Source organism: Ammospiza nelsoni, chromosome 27 (genome assembly GCF_027579445.1).
Source record: "Ammospiza nelsoni isolate bAmmNel1 chromosome 27, bAmmNel1.pri, whole genome shotgun sequence".
NCBI classification, from domain to species: domain Eukaryota; kingdom Metazoa; phylum Chordata; class Aves; order Passeriformes; family Passerellidae; genus Ammospiza; species Ammospiza nelsoni.
In genome coordinates this window covers 2136874-2157354 of record NC_080659.1, presented here as the reverse complement: position 1 = coordinate 2157354, position 20481 = coordinate 2136874, and the positions used below count along the sequence as shown (strand labels likewise).

Genomic DNA, 20481 nt, shown 5'->3' with positions numbered 1-20481 from the left:
TGACTGGTCTGAAAGAGGAAATTTTATTTAGTTATTTTCTTTTCTTTAAAAAAATAGAAATTACAATCTTACAAGACAGAACATTCAATGAGAACAGAAGCATTTTCCTAAATCTAAAAAGTAAAACATTTCCATAAAACCTGTTGGTATCTACAGGTAGGTAATGTGTGGAGGGGTGGTAAATGGAAATAAAAGGTTTTCCATTTCTTCCTTTCATTCATAGAGATAAAAAATAACATAAAGCCAACCAAAACTTTATATATTTTTCTCTTTTGCACCAACATTCACAAGAATATATATTATATATATTTTTGATCCATCTTTATACACAGTATGAGGGTTCTGTTGGTGGAAATGGACACTCAGCTACATTGCCAGAGCAGACAAACAAACACTAAATTAATCTTGGTCTGGAAAGGAGCCCCAGCTGGCGGCCCAGGGCTGCTGGAAAGGAACGTCCCATGTTGGGATGGGAACATCTCTGGAGCACCAGAACCATGGGGGGCTCAGGGCTCCTGGCCCCCTCCCCACTGGCCACAGGGGAAAGGGAAATCTCCCTTTTTCTGGGGCATTTCTGCCCGGGTTTTGTGATTTCCCTGCAAGCTCTGAGCTTTGGGTGGCCCAGCAGGGGTGAGGAACCTTGGCACAGCCCTGGCGAGCCCCAAGCAGGGGCTGCCATCCCTTGCCATCCCTTTCCACCCCTGCCATCCCTTTCCACCCCCTGCCGTCCCTTTCCAGGCGTGGCACCCACCCCAGGCCAGCAATCACCGAATCGACACCGAATCACTTTTATATCCCCTCCCAAAAATAATCATCGAATCAAGTCGGTTCCTCTGAAGAGAACTGAAAAGTGCAGGTTCCTGCAGTTTGGCAGGTCGAGTTACACGTGTTTAATACTTCCAGTCTTCCCTAGGTTCCCACGGGGGGGCTCTTATTGCTCAGAATAATCCAGAATCTCTCCCCACGGGCTCTGATGTTCCCAAATTAAGGTGCTTTCCTGGGTTCTTTGCCGGATGAAATGAACTCGGTGGCGTGTTGGTTGTGTTGGCTGACGAACACTGAGGGCAAAAAGAAGGGTGTGTGCTTTTTTTTTTTTTTAATAAATTTCTGGGTTTTTTCCCCAAATGTTCCCAAACCCCACGGGCTGTTCCCTCCGAGCTCAGTCACGTTCTGGGGCTGCTTTTTCCGGGAAGTGAACGGCGCTGTCAGAAACGACGCTTCCAAAAAAACAACACAAAAAAAAGGCACAACCCTCTGGACATAAAAGGCAGTACTGACTTCTCTCTTCTGTCCAAGCTTTGCAGAGGGCAGGAGAGGAGCCGGGCACATCCCCACGCCGTGGACGCTGCGCTGGACAGCCACACATTGGCACTGGACGTCGCGTGGGGCCGTGGGAGGGCTGGCAGCCTTTTCCCAGAGACCTGGCTCCAGCAGAGAGGGAGCCAAGGCTGGCAGGCTCCAATCTGCTCCCAGAAGCTGTTGGGATGTGGTCAGCAAAGCCATGGGAGTTTGCTGGTGGGATGTGGTCAGCAAAGCCACGCGGCGGCTGCTCCCAAATTCCCTCTGCCTTGGAGCCGAGCAGAAATCCCATGGGAGAGTCTTCCCTCATCAAGGTTGGTCCATGGTCTTCCCTAGGAGGTGTTTTGACAAAAGCAGGAGTATCCCTCACGTTGCTAAGAAAGCTGCTGGTTTGGTTTGAGGGGTGCAGTTGTGGATCCAAAGGTTTTGGCTCCCGCTCGGAGCTGCCCGAGGATGGGGTTGGGTGCACAAGGAATCAGCACAGAGCAGGAAAGGAGATTGGGATTTTAGCCCTTTGTCAGCAGAAACTGGGGCTGCCTCAGAGCAGGTTTTTCCCTTGTAGTTTTTTTGGCATTTGCTGCAGTGAGAGCAGGAGCAGGGACGGAAAAATCCATTTGCAGAGCCACAGAGTCTCTCAAGCATCCCCTGCTGCCGTGGCCTAGAACAGCATCATCCCACCAATCCTTCCTTCATCCCCTTTTGAGCCTCCCAAAAGGAGCAGCAGGTCCCAAACACCACATTCCTTCCAACCAGCCTTATTCTCAGAGGGAATAAGGACCTTGCACTTCCCCTTGGCTCCAACAGGCAGTTTCTCCCCCTAAAAAGCTCCTAAATCCTGCTAAATCAAGAGCAACTCCCAAAAGAACAATTCTAGGGAGCTCATTGAGGGGAAAGCCTAGGTCCAACTCAGCCTGCAGCCACACCTGTGTGTGGTGTGGGAAAGGGGAACCTGGGGATGGGGTGGGGAAAGGGTCACAAACCCTGCTCTGGGTGCTGAACCTTGGGGCAGTTTTAATGGGATTGATAAGAGAGCTACACACAACAGCAGCACCCAGAGCTGTGGCCACCACGGGGACAGGGACAGCCCTGGAGCCCCTCCAGTGCCATGGGTGCCTCTGGGGTGGGATGGCCAGGATTTGGGCTCTGGCTGAAGTCCCATGGGCCTGGAAAAGCTTTTGGGATGCACAGAGTGGCACGAGGCACCAGCTCCACAAAGTCAGGTGTCACCCAGCTGGACAAGGAGCTGGCTGGGGATTTGGGAGAATGCTGTGATGGAGGGCAGGGAGACCCTGCAAAACTCTTCCCCTGCTGCACTGAGCATCTTTTCCCTCAAAGCAGCTTCCCTACAAGAAAATCCTGTGGTGAATCCCCCACCAGCCACAGCCAAACCTTTCCTGGCCAAGCTCCCAGGGTCCCACTGCACCCGTGGGAGATGAAATAAAGCAAAGGCTCTCTCTGTCCTTTCCCTCTCCTCAGCTGCAGCCCCAACCCGACCCAGCCGAGTCAGCATCACCCCTTCTTTATCCCATGCCTGATGATCGGGTTAAAAAAACCACAATAAAATAAAAATAATAATTAAAAAAACAAAGAAATAAAAACGGGAGGTGGAGAGCGCAGCCGGGACAGCGGGAAGGACACTCCCTCCTCCCGTGTCACCAGGAGCAGCCTGTCCCTCACCACTGCCAGGAGCATCTCCTCTCCCAAGCAGAGATTTCACATTCATTTCACTGGTATGGCAAAGTCCATTTGCTTTTTTTCCTTCAAGGTGCTTTACATTCAAGAGCTATTGCAATCCACAGCGAGGAGACGGGGCCAGGGAGGCACCGCAGCCCCCCCGGGGGTTCTCTTGCCTTTGATTATTTGATTTAAATAAATTGCCCCAAACCTCTGAAGTGCAGTTTTGGCTCCAAATTTTGGGGAACTCCAAGGGGGCCGCTGGCTCCTGGCCTTAGCTCTCCCGGGGGTCGCTGTACTGAAGCTCAGAGTTGAAAACCTCCTTGTAGAGGGGGGGGAAGTTCATGGCAGTCTCCGGGTGCAGGAGACGGAAAAATTCCAGCTTGTCCAAGTGCAGGTTGCAAATGGTCTTCATCAAGGGCAGCTTGGAAACCATCTGCAGGGAGAGAAGGAGCTGGTGACCGCTGGGGTGCTGGGTGTGGAGGCCCTGATGCTGCTGTTCCCCCTCCCTTGGGGACAAGCAGGGGGATTTGGGGACAAGCAGGGGGGTTTGGGGACCACTCAGTGTCCTCTGCACTGCTGTTCCCCCTTCCATGGACACAGGGGGTGGGTTTGGGGATCAAACCTGGCAGATTCCCCACCTCTGGGCAGCCTGGCAGCAACCTAGCCTCACCCCAAACCCTCATCTTTCCACAGCGGGTGCTCCTCCCCATCCCAGCTCGGTGCAGGTCAAAGCATTCCCAAAATGGCTCTTTTTCCTAAAAAAAAACCCCACTTCTTGGTGCACTGCCAGGTTCAGCAGCACTGCCTGCACCACAAGGGAGATTCACAGCCCTTGGAAGGAGAAATTCTTCTCCTCCTCTGACAGGTTTGAGGTCTCTCTCTCCAGAATGTGTGTGGCTCCTGAGCTCTGGCCCAGCCACATCCCCCAGCTCAGACACCCCCTGCTCCCCTGGCTGGGTTTGTGTGCCCCCACCTTCGAGAGCTTGTCCTCAGCGGAGTGTTTCTTCTGGATCTCATGCTGCAGGGCCACGTAGATCTTGTCCTGGAGCTTCTGCACCTTCTTGGACTCGGTCAGCCACGGGCGGTCTGGGGGAGAGGAGGGACAGAGTCAGCACTTGTTGGATCAGGTTCTTTTCTGACTTAGAGATGGGGCAATGGAGAGGGGTTTTAAGAACTTTTATTTTATTTTTAGTAAATATAATATATGTATAATATAATGTAATATAATGTAATAAAATGTAATATGATATAACATATAATATATAATATGATAAAAGATATATAATATAATATAATATAATATAATATAATATAATATAATATTATATTATATTATATTATATTATATTATATTATATTATATTATATTATATTATATTATATCATTTTTATAATAATATAATATAAATTATATAATATATATTATACAATATATATGATATAATATATAATTTATATATTATATAGTATATAGATATTATATGATATGATGCAATGTAATGTATAAGTTTTAAATATATGTTTTACTTATAACATATAATATATGTTATAAATCATGCTATCACATTTAGAAGCTAACTATTAGAATACTGTCACTATTAAAGGTTAATCCATTTCCTACAACCAGAGGGTCAGAGCCACCACAGGGTCTCTCCCAGGCACAGGGCAGTGGTCCCTGCCTCTTTTAACCCTTCCTGCTCCCCAGGATGGTTTTGGGGACACTTGACTCCTCTCTCTGCTCCCCACCCCACCATGGGTGACACGGTTCCTCTTCCCACCAAGGAATGACAGACGCATTTTGCCCACCTCTAGATGCATTTTCCCCCCAAGTTCCTTTCCCAGGAGTAACTGAAATCATGCACCAAGGGAGGTTTATGGGCTCAGCTCTCCCCACAGGACACCCCCAGATTTGGGACCCCCAGTACCTGGGGAGAGCAGGACAGCAGCAGTGAAGAGGGCGAGCTCCTCGTCCGACAGCTGCAGGCGGCACAGGGTCCTGCCCAGCTCGAAGACGGCACCGATGAGGTCGTCACAGCCTGAGGGGACAGCAGGGACACGGCACTGTCACTGTCATTGTCACAGTCACTGCTCTGCCCACCCAGCACAGAGCTCAGCAGCACCGGGAGCTTGGAAAGGTTATGGGAGAGGAGATGGGTGGGGAGGGGTCCTGGGCACTCACCTGGCAAATTCCAGCCTTGTCTGGGTTGCAGAGGGAGAGAGGATAAGGGGAGGGAGAGGGAAAGCAGAGGATAGGGAGAGGAAGAAGAGGAGAAGAAGGAGAAAGAAAGAGAGAGAGAGAAAGAAAGGAAAGGAAGGAAGTGTCGGAAGGAAGAAAAGAAGGAAAGGAAAAGAAGGAAAGGAAAGGAAAGGAAAGGAAGGAAGGAAGGAAGGAAGGAAGGAAGGAAGGAAGGAAGGAAGGAAGGAAGGAAGGAAGGAAGGAAGGAAGGAAGGAAGGAAGGAAGGAAGGAAGGAAGGAAGGAAGGAAGGAAGGAAGGAAGGAAGGAAGGAAGGAAGGAAGGAAGGAAGGAAGGAAGGAAGGAAGGAAGGAAGGAAGGAAGGAAGGAAGGAAGGAAGGAAGGAAGGAAGGAAGGAAGGAAGGAAGGAAGGAAGGAAGGAAGGAAGGAAGGAAGGAAGGAAGGAAGGAAGGAAGGAAGGAAGGAAGGAAGGGAAGGAAGGAAGGAAGGAAGGAAGGAAGGAAGGAAGGAAGGAAGGAAGGAAGGAAGGAAGGAAGGAAGGAAGGAAGGAAGGAAGGAAGGAAGGAAGGAAGGAAGGAAGGAAGGAAGGAAGGAAGGAAGGAAGGAAGGAAGAAGGAAGGAAGGAAGGAAGGAAGGAAGGAAGGAAGAAGGAAGGAAGGAAGGAAGGAAGGAAGGAAGGAAGGAAGGAAGGAAGGAAGGAAGGAAGGAAGGAAGGAAGGAAGGAAGGAAGGAAGGAAGGAAGGAAGGAAGGAAGGAAGGAAGGAAAGGAAGAAGGAAGAAAGGAAGAAAGGAAGAAAGGAAGAAAGGAAGAAAGGAAGAAAGGAAGAAAGAAAGAAAGAAAGAAGAAAGAAAGAAAGAAAGAAAGAAAGAAAGAAAGAAAGAAAGAAAGAAAAGAAAGAAAGAAAGAAAGAAAGAAAGAAAGAAAGAAAGAAAGAAAAGAAAGAAAGAAAGAAAGAAAGAAAGAAAGAAAGAAAGAAAGAAAGAAAGAAAGAAAGAAAGAAAGAAAGAAAGAAAGAAAGAAAAGAGGAGAAGGAGAAAAGAAGGAGAAAGAAAGAAGGTGAAGGAAGAAGGAGAAGGAAGAAGGAGAAGGAAGAAGGAAGGAGGAGAGGGAAGGAGGAGAAGGAAGATGGAGAAGAAGAAGGAAAAGAAGGAAGAAGAAGAAGGAAGGAGGAGAAGGGAGAAGGAGAAGGGAGAAGGAGAGCCCCAAGGGAGGGGCAGCTGGAGCCCTTACCGAGAGATTTGAACATCTGCATGCCACCGAACTTGCCCTCGAAGAGGATGGTGTTGTTCAGGGGGTTGAAGGCGCGGATCATGCGGATCAGGAGCACCTCGAGGCAACCTGATGTAGGCAGAGAGAGCGCAGACGAGGGCAGGGCAGGGCAGGGTGGGGAAGGTCAGGGGGGTTTCCGTCACCCCAGGACCAAATGTAAGAAAGAGGAAAGCCCCCAGTGCACGTTTGAGGTCCAGATTGTTCATTCCCAAGAGCAGCATGGGTATTTCAACAAATCCAGTTTGGGTTTTTGGGATTGGTTGGGTTTTTTTTAGGTGTCCAATTGTGACCACAATATTTCACCAAAGGGAAATATTATCCAGTCATTCGCAGCCAGGCACAGAGAGACCGAGGTCGTGGTGGAGCACCGAGAAAGAGGAAAGGGTGAAAACAAAATAAATAAAAAGAAAATGGAAGGAAGAAATGAAAGAATGAGTTAAACTCCAGCGCTTCAGGCACAGCCAGCTCTGACTTTGGGGTACAGCCCTCTGGGATGCTGGCATGTGTCCCCAGGGCTGGGTGCTGATCTCAGCTCCCCAGCTCTGACAGATCAGAAACTCTGAGGTTCTCCCAGTGCTTTGGGGATTTTGCACATTCAGCTCCCTGGCCTGGGCACGGCATTGCCAGCTTGGGCAGATGGAAGGGTGGGGGACGTGGGTGTGCGCTGCCATCATCCTCCTCTTCCCAGTCTCTTGCTGGGAGAAGAGGCCAATCCTTTTCTCTCAATCCTCCCCGCTCCTGTTGGAGTTTGGCACCCCTTCTCCCAGAGGAAAACCTTCTGTTCTCATTTCCATCCCAGTTTCTGGGTGACATTTGGATGGAGAAAAGCCTGTGCCCAAGGCAGGCACTCCCCACGTGCCCCCCTTCACCATCACCCTTGGATGTGACCTGCAGCTCCTTCCAGCCCAGCACCTGCTCCCCCAGCACTGGGAGAACTGGGGCAGCCGGGGGGGACCCCAAAAAGGAAAGCACCAGCCAAGAGAAGAGATGGGATTTGCTTCTGGCCCCATGGCTCTGCTCAGGAGAGGGGTAGGGGGTGGCAGGGGGCGGTGGGGACACGCAGGGGGTGGCAGGGGACAATGGAGACACGCAGGGGGTGGCAGGGGGCGGGGGGGACACTCAGGGGGTGGCAGGGGGCCAGGGGGACTCCCCCCTTACCGGCTTTCAGCAGGATGATCTGGTCGTTCTGGCAGAGCTCCATGAAGCCGTCGATGCGCTTGGCGAACTCCACCACGTACTGGATGGCGTTGGAGATCTGCAGCGAGCACTGCTGCCACATGGCCTCGCAGCTCTGTGCCACAGGGGACACTCTCAGGGTGTGCTGGCACCCTGGCACCCCAGCTCTGTCACCCCCCAGGGCAGGGGTGAGACCCCAGTGCTGTGCCATCCATGGGGGACACTCAGGGTGTGCTGGCACCCCAGCTCTGTGACCCCCCTATGAGAGGGACAAGACCCCAATGCTGTGCCACCCACAGGGGACACTCTCAGGGTGTGCTGGCACCCTGGCACCCCAGCTCTGTGACTCCCCAAGACAGAGACGAGACTCCAGTGCTGTGCCATCCATGGGGGACACTCAGAGTGTACTGGCACCCCAGCTCTGCCACTGCCCAGGACGGGGATGAGACCCCAGTGCTGTGCTATCCACAGGGGACACTCTCAGGGTGTGCTGGCACCCTGGCACCCCAGTTTTGTGACCCCCCATGGCAGAGATGAGACCCCAGTGCCATGCCATCCATAAGGCACACTCAGGATGTGCTGGCACCCCAGCTCTGTGACCCCCAGGGCAGGGACGAGACCCCAGTGCTTTGCCATGTGCAGGGGACACTCAGGGTGTGCTAGCACCCCAGCTCTGTCACCCCAGGGCAGTGCTGTGCCATCCACAGGGGATGGTGACATTGGGACACCTGGGCTGTGAGCTGCCACAGCAAACTCCCCTTCTGGGCATCTCCCAAGCACTGACAGACCCCTGCTCACCCATGGACAGCCCCAGGGGACAGTGGCTGTGCCAGGGGCTGTGGTGGCAGTGGCACTCACCTTGCTCTGCAGGGCACGAACCTCCTCAGGTGAGTAGAGGCTCCAGGCCAGGCGCTTCAGCTCCTCCGTGGTGTACTGGCACGTCTCCAGGTGGGACTTCACCACGTTCTGGGCCACCCGGTCTGCAGGGTTGGGGGACAGCAGGAGGTGACACCTGGGCACCCCAACCCTGTCCTGGCCTCTAGGGCTGTGGGGCTGTGGGGCTGAGGGCTGGAGGGGCTCTCACACAGTGTCACGGAGTGTGAGGACAGATGGGGCAGCAGGGGCTGAGCCCAAAGCAAGCAGGGGATGTGCCACAGACCCTGGGTGTGCTGAGCTCCATCCATCAGGGAGCCTTGGGGCTGCTCCAGGAACTGAGGCTGGGCTCATCCACAGGGATGCTCCATGTCCCAGGGATGCTACTGGTACCCCCAGGGATGCTCAGTACCCTAGGGATGTTATTGGTACCCCCAGCGATGCTCATTACCCCAGGGATGCCCAGAATGGTTTGGATTGGAAGCTTAAATGCCATCCATTTATTCATCTTAAATCTCGTACCATGGGCAAGGACATCTTCCCCTAGAGCGGGTGTGTGTCCCCAGGGCTGGGTGTCCTGCAAGGTGCTGGGGTGGCAGCAGGTATGCACCCCAGGGATGCCCTTTGTACCCCCAGGGCAGCCATTGGTACCCCCCAGGAGTGCTCAATATCTCAGGGATGCCATCAGTAGCCCCAGGGATGCCCTTGGTACCCTCAGGGATGCCCTTGGTTCCCCCAGGGATGCCATCACTGTACCCCCGGGACAGGGGGGTACAGTGATGGCATCTAGGGAAGGACTCACTCCCATCCCAAGTGTAAGTGGTGGAGGGATGAATCCCTCCTGCATCCTTTGACTCACTGACTCATCCTCGTGGCCACACACCCCCCTGCCCTGCCCTGGCACTCACCAATCTCCAGGACAGAGATGTCAGGGGGCAGCTGGGCACCCTCCAGCGCCCCGTGTGCCAGCAGCGCCGGCTCCAGCATCAGCTCATAGAGGGATTCCTGCTTGATGAGCGTGGCATCGGCCACATCCAGGCTGGACTGGTCGGGCGAGGGCTGTGCCGAGGCCAGCAGGTCCAGGTTGTAGTAGGTGCTGCTGCCGTCGGGGGTCAGGGGGAAGTCGAAGAGGAGCCCGTCGGACAGCGTGGAGATGTCGTCCAGGTCCGAGAGGCCGCTGCTGACGCTCGTGGTGTACACGCGGCTCAGGGACTCGGGCTCGTCCTTGGCGCCGCCGCTCTGCTCCTGGCTCTGCTGGTGCTTCTGCACCTCGGCGTAGAGGCTGTCCCGCTGCTTCTTGGACATGCGGCCGAACTTCACCGCTGCCCCGGGGGAGAGGTGGCGGCGTCAGGGCAGCTTCACCCCCAGGGCAAAGGCGCTGCCCTGGGAAAGGCCCTGGCTGCTGGGAGTGCCTGCTCTGGGGGCTGGGACCCCGCTGGATGCACCCCCCAACCCAGACTGTCGCAGACATCTTTTTATGAAAATCCTTTCTTAGGATTATTTCTCTTCTGAGAAGCTGAGAGGCTTCAGAGACAAAATGTAAACAATGGTTGTCTGCTGCTGTGGGATGCAACAGGTGGGTCCGTGATTGTGGATGTTTGGAATTAGTGACCACTCACGGCAGAGCTGGCTCTCACTCTCTGTCCAAGCCACAGACCTTTGTTTTCATTCCTTTCCATTTTATTCTTAGCTTAGCCAGCCTTCTGAGATGAAACTCTTCTTTCTATTTTTTACTATAGTTATAATGTAATATATATATATATCATAAAATAATAAATCAAGCCTTCTGAAATATAGACTCCAATCCTCGTCTCTTCCCTCATCCAAAGACCCCAGTGAACAGCGTCACACCAGACCAACCCTGGGTCAAACCAAACAGAACCAATTTCGATTTTCCCACCGAAAACACAAAAGCGTTTCTGGGCGTCCCAAACCCTCCTTGCACCCGCTGGCCCTGCGAGGGGATCAGCTCCATCCTGAGTGCCTGGGACGCTCCGAGGGGGAGCAGGGGACCCTGGGGACCCGGGGCAGGACTCACCGTCGCGGGACATGCCCAGTGCCAGGCATTTCTGCAGGCGGCAGTGCTGGCAGCGGTTGCGGTTGGTGCGGTCGATCAGGCAGTTCCTCTGCCGGGAGCACGAGTAGCTGGCATTGTTCTGCTGGCTCCTCCGAAAGAAACCCTGCCCGGGATGGGGTGGAATGGGATGGGAGAGGTTGGGGAAGTGCCCGGCAGGAAGGCAGAGCCGCCCCCTGCCCGCAGCTCTCTCCCCCAGCTCACCTTGCAGCCTTCGCAGGTGATGACACCGTAGTGGATCCCTGAGGATTTGTCTCCGCAGATCTTGCACGGGATCACCTCGATTTGGGCTGCGGTGGGTGGGGAAAGAGGGGAAACCACGGGGTTAATGATGGTCACTGCTGAGAGGGAAGAGGGCTCAGCACCTGGGGAAACTGAGGCACGAGAGCTGGGCCCACCGGCAGCTCAGCGCTTCCCACAGACCCCACAAGGGTTCCTGCACCTCAGAGAGGTCCCTAAAAGGCTCACACGGGGCGTGGGGAACCCCCATCCCCCAGCAGCAAGAGCCAGGGTAGGAAAGCCCTTGGATCTGAGAGAGAACAGAACGTTTCTGCCCGGGCCCCTGATTTGGAACCACTGCCCTTATTTTCAAACCGATGTGTGCACCAGGACAGGGACAGCCTGGCACAGGGACATCCCCATCCCTGCAGGTCCCCCTAGCAGAGGCTCTGGGCCCCCCCCGTGCCCCCCCAGCCGCTCCCTTGAACGCAGCACCGATATAGCCGATACAGCCACCCCCAGCTCAAGGTCCCGGCCCCTTCCCCCCACAAATCCGCTTCCCTCCCGCTTCTGCTTCGCTGGCACTGAGCTGCTAATAGGCTTCGTCCTCCTCATTTTCCAGCTGCCCCAGATCCGGGCTGGCCGTGCCCTCCCGGCCCGGGGGGGATGCTCGGCACCCCCGGGGCTGTACGTGCCTCTCAGCATCTCTGCACCCTCTAATCCCCATCCAGCCCCCGCAGCCCGGCCCGGCTCAGCCTGGCGGCGCTCCCGAGGGTGCTGGGCAGGCCCCGCCGCGCCAAAATAACCCCCAGGGCCAGATTATGGCTATTTCCAATCTCCTGGGCCTGTGCAAATCCCCCCAGCTCGGGTAATTCCCTTCTGCCTCTGCTCTCCCCTGGGAGCCATCGGCTCTGCTGGCTCTGTTCTGTGGGGCCACCTCTGCGAGTGACAGTCCCAGTGCTCAGCCAGTGCCACTGTACCCGGCGGGGTCCTGGGGTCCCTTAGTGCTCGGGGGAGGCTGGGATGGGGCACTGAGGCCTCACTGGGCAGAGGGGCAGCCGAGGTGCCATTGACCCCTCAGGGATGCTCAGTCCCCCAGGGATGGCTTTGGTCCCTCCTAGGGATGCTCTCTGTCCCTCAGGGGAGCCATTGGTACCCTTAAGGATGCTCAATACCCCAGAGATGCTATTGGTCTATTGGTACCCCCAAGAATGCCATCAGTCCCCCAGGGATGCTCACTGGTCCCTCCTAGGAACACTGTCTGTCCCTTGAAGGAGCCATTGGTACCTCCAGGAATGCTCAATATCCCAGGGATGCTGTTGGTACCCACAGGGATGCTATTGGTACCCCAAGGGATGCTCAATATCCCAGGGATGCTGTTGGTACCCACAGGGATGCTCACTGGTCCCTCCTAGGGATGCTCTCTGTCCCTCAGGTGAGCCATCAGTACCCCTGGGGATGTTCAATATCCCAGGGATGCCATTGGTACCCCCAGGGATGCTATTGGTACCTCAAGTATGCTCAATATCCCAGGGATGCTGTTGGTGTCCCCAGGGATGACATTGGTACCCCCAAAGATGCCATTGTTCCCCTCCCAGGGATGCCATTGGTACCCCAGGGATGCCACCACTGTGTCCCCCGAGGCAGGTTTGGCTCTGGGGAAGGATTCACTCCCATCCCAGGTGTAAATGCATGGACAGATCCTGCATCCTTTGGCTCCCTGATTAACCCAGTGCCCCACACGCACCGGGTGGTTTTGGGGCTCACCCCTCCTCCCCCAGGCTGCTTCTCCCAGGGCTGTGTGTTGTCCCCCGACTCGGGGCAGTCACATCTCATCCCTGCCCCTCCCCGCAGCCTCTGCCCACGCCCCTGCCGTGCTCCTGAACCTGAGCAGGGCCGGTTTCCCCGCGGCGGGCCGGGCAGGGATGTCCAGGGCATCCTCACATCCCCCGCAGCTGCACCAACACCGCAGCGCCTTTCTCAGGGGCACGGAGGCACCAGGAGGGGCATGTGGGGCCACCCCCAAATCACCCCCAGCTCCCATGACCGAAACACCCCCAATTGCCCGGATCCCGCTGCCATCTCCCCCCACTCTGCAGGGACCGCTCCCCTCCCCGCCGCCCTGCCCGAGCCCTGTCCGGGATGGGACCGAGGTGGTGGCACGGCGGGGGGCACAGGGAGGGGGTGCCACCCCCGGCAGGAAGCGGCGTCGGGCTCGTTATGCAACGTTAATTGCAACGTTAATTGCAGCCGCCGGCAGCGCGGGTGATGCATCGCGCCCGCCGCGCCCTCACGCCCGCGGCCGATACTCCGGTGCCCGGAATTACCGGCACACACCGGGGCTGAGCGCGGCCCGGCACCGCCAGCGAGCCCCGAAAACCCCAGCGACCCCAAAGGCTCCGTGTGCCGGTGGCCAAATCCCGCCCCATGAGAGCTGGAGCTGAGGGTGATGAGGATGATGATGATGATGCTGTCCTGATGAAGGACAAGCCCTGCCGTGTGCCCGCAGCCTTTTGGGGCTCTAATTACCATGGTGCTAATTACCGGCCGTGCCCGCCGCTGGCACCTGACCCGCTCCAGGACGCTCGGCCCAAATAACTGACGTGGAGATACGGCCGTAACCTGGCGATGGCAATTACAGCCGGCACGGTTAATTGCTGCTCTGATTGGAAACCCGGCTGAGTCACCGAGTCGGCTCCTTCAGTGTCCCCTCGTGCCACGGCCAGGGACCCCCGAGGCGGCCGGACCCTCCCCTGGACCCCCAAACACAGCCCTGGGGCAGATCCAGAGGGATGGGAAGGAATATGGGTGAGGGTGAGGTGGCCACAGCAGCTCGGGAATCCCCCAAATCTCACTGGGATCAGGGAAAACATCTCAGTAGACCCCAAATCCCGGATATTCCTCCACCCCAACCACTTTACCCTCATGCCTCAGTTTCCCCACTGGAGAATTTAGCATCTCCTCCCACCACAACCGTGCGAACGGGGGGGGACATTTAGGAGGGGCTGAACCTCTTTCCCTTCTGGGAACCCCCACCCCGGGGCCGATGGTGCTAAAACGGGGATCAGCATAAAAGAAACAACGAAAGGGTTAAAAAAATAAGTAATAATGATCTCCAGCCGGCAATTAAAATGTCCCGGCGGTGGTATTTGCTCTCCTCCCACTGTAAACACTTCTTGCCCAACTCCCGGCCCGCTGCCACCGGCCGGTCCTTATGTAAGCGGCCCGGTGCGGCCGCGGGCCCGGCCGTGGCGGGGCGATGCCCCCGGTGCGCGGTGCAGCCCTCGTGTCCCACTGACACACTTTCTGCCCGCGGCCACGCCGCTTGTGTAACCACGGCCCTTAACCCTTCCGCGCCCGCGGAGCGCCGCGCTGCTGCTCAGGGCAGCACGCCGACCTCCCGCCGCCGGGAGTGCGGATTTTGGGGTGTTTTGGGGTGAAACCTCCAGCTGGAGGCACCCATTTGTCACCCTGAGCTGCAGCTGCAGGTGAGGGGCCCCTCATCCTCCTCCTCCTCCTCCCCCAGGTCGCCTGTCACGCCCCAGACCTGGCTCTGCGTGTGTGTCCCCTCCAGCGCAGCCCCGCTCCCCCAGCCCCTGCTGGAGGCTCCGCGGTTTCGGCAGAGCCAGATCCGCCCTCCCCGAGCAGGAATGGGCCGGCACACCCTCCCTGCATCGCCTCCGCCCCAAGGGCGGGCATCCCGTGCACCCCAAAACAAAACAAGGCCGGCGCTGCAGGGTGCAGCCATGGGGGCTGGACCCCTCTCTGGGGTGGCCCCATCCTCCTCCTCCTGTCCTTCCTCTCAGCCTTATGATCTCACTGTTTTTGGGTAATGACCCCAAAACCCTCAGCATCCCATTAATCCTTAGGATGTGCTGTGACCCCGCTGCTGCTGGAGCATTTTTGGAGCTGCCTCCCCCTCCCCATCGGCATAACTGGGACTGTGGGGTGAGGACTCCTGGGAGGGGTTTGTTTTGGGGTGCACTCCAGATCCCTGAACAGTGCCCCAGGGTGAGCCTGCACAGCTGTGACCCCATAGGGGCAGAATGTGGGCACCCCTTCCTTCCCCTGTGGTGTCCTTGCAGGAGGCAGTGGGGCAGCACCCCAGCTCTGAGTATTCAGAGGTGGCTCCGTGCCTCTGGGGCCATCCCTGCCCCAAATATCCCCCAGTTCCTCCCCAGTGGAGCGGTGGAGTGACCCTGTGACCTGTGGGGACAGAGCTCCGTGCCCCATCCCTCTGCCAGGCTCCATCGATGCTGCAGGATGGGCACCCCTGGGAATTGGCAGCAGCCCTGCAGCCCCCCTGGATCCCCCAGCCCCAGCCAGGGCACCGGGGTGCTCCAATGCTTCCCCTCCAGCACCTCTCCCCTTCCAGGGGGACTCAGCATCCCCCTGGTGCAGTCAGAGCAGGGAGAGGAGGGCGAGTCCAGGCTGCACAGGGACCCGCAGGGACACACAGGGACACACAGGGACCTGCAGGGACCCACAGGGACACACAGGGACCCGCAGGGACCCGCAGGGACCCACAGGGACACACAGGGACCCGCAGGGACCCACAGGGACCTGCAGGGACCCGCAGGGACACAAGGGATCCACAGGGATCCACAGGAACCCACAGGGACACACAGGGACCTACAATGCTGCCCCATTTCCCATTCCTGCCCTAAACCCCAGCTCTGCACCCACATCCTCTGCAGCAACCTCCAGCCCCAGGAGTGACTGCGCCTCCCCACAGCCACAGTTGTGTTTTGCTGTTGGGGCAGGAATAAACAAGGAAATAAAGGGAATTATCACCCCTTTTATCTGCTGTTTGCTTTGCCATTAAACAGCCTCCGGTGCTGCAGTGCCTCGGGGTCTCCCAGCACCCCGGAACTTCGGCCATGGCTGCCGAAAAATCCCATCCCCATCCCTGGGGAACCCCAAACAAGGCAGGCCCGTGTTCACAGCCCCAGCTCCAGGCTCAGGAACACCGGGGCCAAGTGGGCAGCAGGGAAAATTCAGATGACACAAGCACGGCCCGTGCCGGGCTGCGATTCTGGAGGGAGAACTGCTTTCCTAAGTGATTAGCAAAGATTTCCTGGAAACTTTGGGCCAGAACAGCGCTCAGCTGCTCTCACCCTGCCCTGGGGCAACCCCTGGCCACCTTCCCTTGCAGGCACGCGAACGGAGCTCTGGATTCTCCCCAGCCTCCAGCAAAGCGCTGCTTTCCCCCGTCCCGTGGAGCAGGGGAATGGCAGCTCGGGGTGGGCGACGCGGCTGCCCCGGGGCCGCTCCGGTTCAGCAGCTCCGGTTCCGCAGCTCCCGTGCCACGCCGAGCCGTGCCAAGGCCAGCCCCGCAGCCCTTTGCACTTTGCCTGCTGCACAAGGGTGGCAAAGGTGAGGCAGAGGGGAGGGGGGACCTGCCAGCCCGGGGTGGGGACAAGCCGGGCTGCGGTGGGAGAACCCCTCCGGCAGAGCTGCTAAACCGGGGGGGAATTATCTCCCCGGGGGCTAAAAAAAGCCAGGAGAGCAGCTCTGCTCGCCACATCCGATAAACCGGGCCGATTTAGACATTAGCAGCTCTTTAAATAGCCGCGGCTAGTTCAAAGTTAAACGTGACAGAGAGCAGGGACAGGGACACGGGGATGGGGACAGAGACCACCAGACCCCAACAATAATTTCGCCTCTCCCTGTGCTGGCTCTCCCTGGGGTTATCAGCGTGGGGGGACCCCAAATCCACTCTGGACCCCTCATAGAGGCAGAGGGCAGCTTTCTCCTCCAGGTTTGGTTTTTGGGGGTGGAGGCAGGGCCATCCGCGGTGCCGGGACAGGCGCGGCCGTCGTGCGGGAGGGCCCGGTGGGTGCCGGCCGCGCCAGCGTGTGCACGCCGCCGAAACGGGCAGGGAAGCTCCTCCTCCGCCCTCTCTGATTTTTTCCAATGACAGATCTAGGTCACTAGGACAAGTCGCAAAGGCTGCCGAGCCACCGCACGCTCCTCGCCACGCTGCTTGCAAAACAAGTGAGCAGGAGGGCTGGAAATCGTATAGGATTATACAAGGCAAAGCCTCTCTCTTGCCCGGCCCTGGCGCAGCCGCGGCGCAGGGAAAGGACGGGAGAGAGGAGCTGCTGTGGCCCCCGGGAAAATGGGGCAGAGCGGTGGCGGTTTTGGGAAGGAAAATGGAGATTGAATCAATTTGGCGTCGCCATGCGGCGTTTGGGCTTCGAGAGGGATGAGGACGTGGGACTGCGGGAAAAACGCCCGACTGTGGGGAACGGTGGGAATCGTCAGGGTTCGGCCCTAAATTAGGGTCAACACCAGCAATTCATGGGGGAAAAGGAAAAATATTTTTTAGAAAAAGAAAAAGTTCGCCCAGTTGCTAATTAAGCCGGTGCTGGCTGTGCAAGTGCTACGTAAGAGCCAGGCGTGATCGCAATTAGGCAGGCGCTAATGCTTCCCTCCGTCCCCATAAAGGTGCAAAGCCAGGATTTGGGGGGCAGGACGGGGATGTGGGGGGCTCGCCTCCCCTTCCCCATCGTTACACAAGAGAACAGCGGGGGCAGAGCCGCAGCACCCGCAGAGCAGGGAGCAAGCAGGATTTGAGGAGCTCGGCATGAACGCCCTGGTGCCCACTCCCCAAAATAAGCCTAAGGACGTGAACCCCCAAAATAAACCCATGGAGGGGCACCAGGGGGGCCTGGCAGGGCGAAGGGTTTGGGGAAGGCAGGGCATGATGGAAAAATGGTTTAAAGGAGGATGAAAATCCCAGCCCAGCACGCTGGAGCAGAGCTGAATCCGGCCACCGCTGCGTCACCATCAGCAGGCCCCGCTGGATTGTCCCGCTGGAGCCTTCCTCCCTCCATCCTCCTCCTCCCCACCGGCAAAGCACAGGGGTGAAAAGTAGGAATTGCCTTTGGTAGCGGGTAAAAGCAGCCAGGTGCTGGCACAACTCACCCCTGCCCTGGAAAAGGGGCACCCAAAATTGCACCTGATCCCTCGCTCGTCCCTGCAGGAGCCTCCCAAACTGCCCCCTACGCCGTGGGGAGGGGAAAAGGGGGAAAAACTACAATAAATCCAGCCCTGGAGGGAGCAACATATTGAAGAGGAGATTAAGGGGTTTAGTGCGGGGAAAAGCTTAAGAGTGCGTCTAAGCCGGCGTCGGAAAGCAAAGCAAAATAAACAAGAATTTTATTCCTAACGAAGGGGGAGGTGGAGGAGGCAGAGCGGCACCGGCGGGGCTGGTGGGGGTTCCCCCCTCGTTCCCCTCGGCGGGGCTGGTGCGGATCCCCCCTTGTCCCGTTCCAGCGGGTCCCCCGTGTCCCCAGCGGGGCTGAATCGGCTCCTTCCCATCCCTTCCGCGGGGCTCACACCGCTCCCCTCGTTCTCCTCCAGCAAAGTTGATGCGGATCCCCCCGTGTCACTGTCCGGGCTGACACCGAGCCCCCCGTTCCCCACGGCGGGGCTGGTGAGGCTCCCCCGTATCCCCGTCCGGGCTGACGTCGGGTCCTGCCCGTCCCCCTCCGCCGGCTCTCCCCGATCCCCACCGGCACCAACTTGTGCCGCCGCCCGCCCCCCGCGTTCCCCGGTGCCCCGGACCCACCTCGCATCGTGTCGGCCGCGCTCAGGGCGCCGGGGGGCGCATGGGGCGGCGCGGGGCTCCGGAGCGGCGCGGGGCGCGGCGGGGAGCGGCGGCACCGGGAGGCACCGGGCGGCACCGGGAGGCACCGGGCGGCACCGGGAAGCACCGGGCGGCACCGGGCGGCTCTGGCACCTGCCCCTCCGCCGCGCCGTGACCCACTTCTGCCCGAGCATGCGGCCGTTCACATGACGAGCCCGCCCCGCCCCCCCCCAATCGGTTTCACTTCCAGCCCCACCTCCTGCCCTTCGTCCTCCTCCTCCTCCTCCTCCTCCCGCTCCATCCCCATCCCCGCCGCTCCGCCGCCCGCTGCTCGGCGCTGCCGGAGCCCGCCCGGCACCGGGGGCTGCGCGCCCCCCGCCCGGCCGGGCCGGCTCGGAGCTGCCCCCGGGGCTGCCCGCCCCCGGGAGGGACGAGCCGTGCCCGTCCTGCCCCGGCTCGCCCAGGCACGGGGCCGGCTGCGTGTCCCGCTGAATCACGGCTGCCTTGCTTCACTTGGCGCCCGTGCGGCCCCGCTGTGCCCGCCAGGGACCCCAGAAAACCCCGGCAGGACAGGACAGGACAGGACGGGACAGGGCTGGGGGGCTCTGCAGAAGGGGCAGCACCCGGCACCGGGGGGGCGTGGGGAGCACGGGGACCCCCCCGTGCCCAGTGTGCCCATGCCAGGGTGCAGATGCTGAGATCTGAGGGCACATCCCAGCTGGGAGCCCTGCGGGTCGGGAATGGCGCTGTGGAAGAAGAGGGAAGGTTTGAAGGTATCAGGGAGGCATTCCCACCCCGTCCCTCATGCTGGGATGGGCCCAGGTGGTTCGGGGGCCCGGGTTGTGCCCTGGATAAGGGACATTGCCTGAGAGGAGCAGAGATGGTGGCTCTGGACCAGGCCTCGCCGTGCAGAGCCCGAGGTGCCAGCACGGGGCAAAGTCCCCTGGCTGTGGTTTGTGGTGCACCAGGTCACCAGAGTCCTCCCTGTGCCACATCACAGGGGTGGAGGCAGCTGGCCCTGGCAGTGCTGGGCCAGGGCTCAGGTGCCAGGGTCAGTGCCCAGCCGTGCCCAGAGGTGCCTGGGGACAGTGGCACTGGCCTGGAGACCTGATGGGCGCAGAGAAGGCATCTGCCATAGGCATGAGCACTGCTCCTAATGCAGACACAGGTCTGGCATCCACCATGGGCATGGAGCTGGCATCACCACAGCTGGATGGGGCATCTGCCACGAGTATGAGTGTGGTCACAGGCATGGCACAGCCACATCAGCCATGGATGTGGAGACAGCATCCACCAGAGGCATTGAAGCAGCCACCGTCACCGCATGTGGCATCACTGCCTCGGCCCTCAATGGCCTCCTGCCCTCGCAGCTGGGCCCTGGGGGGACACCTCAGCCCCCCAATGCTCAAATCAAACCATTTAATGGCAGCTGAAGGGGGCAATTTCGGCCCACATCCACCCCAAACACTGAGCCGAGCCAGGGGTGCAGAGATGCCGATGTGCCATTGACAGAGGGGTTCCCCTGCTGTCCCTGGAGCCGTCCCCCTGCTCTGGCACAGGCGGGTGGCAGTGGCAGGGGGACGCTGGGGCTGAGTCGCGGTCTCATTTTGTGTTTTGTGTGCTCCCACCCCTGCGCTGGGGCTGAGCCGTGGTCTCATTTTGTGTTTTGTGCGCTCCCATCCTGCCCCGAGACCCTCCCGGCTCCGCTCCGGCTCTGGCGGGGAGGGGGCCGGGGCTGGGGGCGGCGGGGCCGAGCTCGCTCCAGCGCTGCTGTCTGACACGATTGCGCTGATGGCGATTGGGAGCGGGTTCGCTGCTCTCTCCGGTCGGATTCTCTCCTTCCTCGCGGCTTTCCTGCCTGCTCCGCATGGATGGGCACGCAGACGGGACGAGGGCCGACGTCTCCCTCGCTCTCGGCAGGCTCCGCGCCCCGGATGCAGGCAGAGCTGCCGGCCCGGTGCGCATCCCCAGCACCCCGCGCTGCCTCCCCGGGGTCACGGGAGCTGCCCCAAGCAGGTCACCCTCATTAGCCCCGTTTCAGATGGGGAAACTGAGAGGGAGCAGCGCGGTGACTCCTCGTGGCACGCAGGGTCCGAGGCGCCCC

General features: G+C 58.5%; 1 protein-coding gene across 1 annotated transcript; it reads right to left on the bottom strand.

Annotated features, from left to right (window-relative positions):
• LOC132084700 (nuclear receptor ROR-beta-like) lies at window positions 1-18408 on the bottom strand. The gene is made up of 10 exons (XM_059489945.1): window positions 18360-18408; window positions 10769-10854; window positions 10529-10670; window positions 9399-9812; window positions 8476-8597; window positions 7600-7732; window positions 6403-6510; window positions 4902-5012; window positions 3950-4062; window positions 1-3409 (listed from the first exon to the last, which is right to left on the bottom strand). Exons 1-10 carry the CDS (start codon window positions 18364-18366, stop codon window positions 3248-3250), a joined length of 1398 nt encoding a protein of 465 aa, XP_059345928.1. The 5' UTR covers window positions 18367-18408; the 3' UTR covers window positions 1-3247.
• Between the last annotated feature and the right edge of the window lie 2073 nt (window positions 18409-20481).

Coding starts and splice junctions, on each gene's coding strand:
- LOC132084700 (XM_059489945.1), bottom strand. Junction 8,598..9,398: donor CATCTCTGTCCTGGAGATTG/GTGAGTGCCAGG, acceptor CCAACCCTGCAG/ACCGGGTGGCCCAGAACGTG. Junction 5,013..6,402: donor GCAGATGTTCAAATCTCTCG/GTAAGGGCTCCA, acceptor CTGTCCCCTCAG/GCTGTGACGACCTCATCGGT.